The sequence below is a fragment of the Epargyreus clarus genome, unplaced genomic scaffold (assembly GCF_041222505.1).
Source record: "Epargyreus clarus isolate Ecla_fem2 unplaced genomic scaffold, WU_Ecla_fem_2.2 ptg000039l, whole genome shotgun sequence".
Lineage (NCBI taxonomy): Eukaryota > Metazoa > Arthropoda > Insecta > Lepidoptera > Hesperiidae > Epargyreus > Epargyreus clarus.
The window spans coordinates 410,325-412,946 of NW_027332242.1; the positions used below are offsets into that span (position 1 = coordinate 410,325).

Below are 2,622 nucleotides of genomic sequence, written 5' to 3' on the forward strand. Positions count from 1 at the left end.
TTAAAAATGCAATTCAAATTATATTCTGAATCCACATGAACAAAGTCGCAGGCAAGACTCGTTTTAAAAATGCAATTCAAATTATATTTTGAATCCACATGAACAAAGTCGCAGGCAAGACTCGTTTTAAAAATGCAATTCAAATTATATTTTGAATCCACATGAACAAAGTCGCAGGCAAGACTCGTTTTAAAAATGCAATTCAAATTATATTCTGAATCCACAAGAACAAAGTCGCAGGAAAGACTCATTTTAAATATGGTATACAAAAGACTATCTAAATTTATGTAGGCTTGACCAGTGGCAGTGACCGTTTCTCACTTAATACGTATAATAACTCAATTGCTGTAACTTGTAAATAGAACTAAGCTCAAGTTATAAAAGCATCAATTTATTATTATTTTACTTAAAATAATTTATTCTCAATAACATACAAAGTGGATCCCGTTTATCATTTCGTAAGTGGCTCACATAATTGACAATTGTGGGTAACTTACATTATTATTATTATAATATTTATTTTACACTTAACATTTCACATTATTATATTTCATATATTTATTATATATATACTATTTACCTATTTACATAACACTGACATGCACTACACATTCACATACATACATACATTCATAACACATTCACAATTATAAAATAAATTAAATGGACAGGCATCGCCGCGCGACACTAAGTAGTTAAGAAGACACTGCACGGTGCCGTATAGCTATAGACATAGGCGCGAGCGCATCACCGCGCTCGCCACGCCGCCTCGCCGGCCTCGCCAGTCGACCCAATACCGTCCGACGCGTTACCTGTGCCACTCGCTACTCGCTTTTATATGTTCGCTTCGCGCGCGTATTTATTTTTAATATTGTTTCTTGTGCCTAAGACTTTCTCTTGCTATCGCTTCTTCTTCCTTCTATTCTTGTGTATACTGTGTATGTGTGGAACTGAATAAACTGTGTCTTCTATCGTTTGTGGACTTTTATATTTCTTAGAACTATTAGTAAATAACACCATCATTCACCATCCCACGCTACAAATTGGTGACCCCGCACAAACACGTGCTAAAATGTCCAGTGATAGCGGATCCGACACAGCGCGCTCACAAGTGAACACACGGCCACGTCGTCCTATCAAGATGGCGGAGCGCGTGAAGACGACCGAGACCAACGCGATTCACGTAAAGATACCACCATTCTGGCCAGAGAAACCCACGATATGGTTTGCCCAAGTAGAGGGTCAATTTAAGATCGCCAATATAGTGGACGATGAAACAAAGTTTCACCACGTGTTCGGTAACCTGGATCGGCAGTACGCCGGGGAAATCGAGGACATCCTCACCGGGCCGCCTAGCTATGAAAGATTGAAGAGTGAACTAATAAAAAGACTTTCAGTGTCGCGTGAAAATAAAGTTATGCAACTTTTAATGCACGAACAACTTGGCTCACGGAAACCGTCACAATTCCTCCGACACCTCCAACATCTCGCCGGCCCCGGCATGCCACATGACGTCCTGCGCACTATATGGACTAGCCGTCTACCATCGGCCATGCAACCCATAGTCGCATCCCAAGCCACCCTCTGCCTCGACGGTCTAGCTGATCTCGCAGACAGAATATACGACCTCGGCACCCCAGCATGTCAAGTAGCGGCTACATCATCGATAACCACAGCCCCCATAGACTTTTTAATGCGTGAGATAGCCGATCTGAAAAAACAGGTCAGTGAATTGACCATACAGGTCAACCGATCGCGGCCCAGACATCGAGAGATGGGACAACAACACCGATCACGCTCACGGTCACAGCGGTCACTCTCAAGCTACCGCCGGTACCCCATTTGTTGGTACCACCAAAAACATGGGGCCCACGCAAAGAAATGCATTAAACCGTGCGACTTCATGGCGGGAAACTCCCAAGGCAATCAGTAATGGCGACAAGTGATTGCCACGCATCAACGGGTCGCCTTTTCATCACCGACCGCACCCTGGGAGTGGAGTTCCTGGTCGACACAGGAAGCGATCTGTGCGTCTTCCCTCGATCGGAGCTCCGGCAGCAACGCGCGAAGACCGACTATCAATTGTGTGCGGCTAACGGTACCCCTATAGACACTTATGGTTATCTTGAGCTTAAACTCAATTTAGGACTCCGTAGAGATTATGTGTGGCGCTTTGTCGTGGCCGATGTCACAAAGGCAATTATTGGCGTTGATTTTTTGTCACATTATAAGTTAATTGTAGATATAAGTAATAAACGCCTAGTCGATAGTTTAACAAATGCATCAACTGTAGCCACTATCGATGCAACAGGTAGATTAATATATAGTGTTAAGGTTTTGTCTGTTTGTACCAAATATAAAAATTTATTGTCAAAATTTCAGAGTGTCGTGCGGCCTGCAGGTACACCACATACACCTAAACACAACACTATACATCACATCCGCACCACTCCAGGTCCTCCAGTGTCATGTGCACCTCGGCGCCTCGCACCTGATAAACTGAAAATTGCCAAGTCAGAGTTCGAGTGTATGTTAGCGAATGGGACTGCTCGACCATCTGAGAGTCCCTGGTCGTCGCCCCTCCACCTAGCCCCCAAAAAGGACAACGGCTGGCGTCCGTGC

General features: G+C 43.9%; 1 protein-coding gene across 1 annotated transcript; it reads left to right on the plus strand.

Annotated features, from left to right (window-relative positions):
* Positions 1-1,072: 1,072 nt before the first annotated feature.
* Positions 1,073-1,933, plus strand: LOC140757076 (uncharacterized). Its single transcript, XM_073092614.1, has one exon. The coding sequence runs from the start codon at positions 1,073-1,075 to the stop codon at positions 1,931-1,933; it is 861 nt and encodes a 286-aa protein (XP_072948715.1).
* The last annotated feature ends 689 nt before the right edge of the window (positions 1,934-2,622 follow it).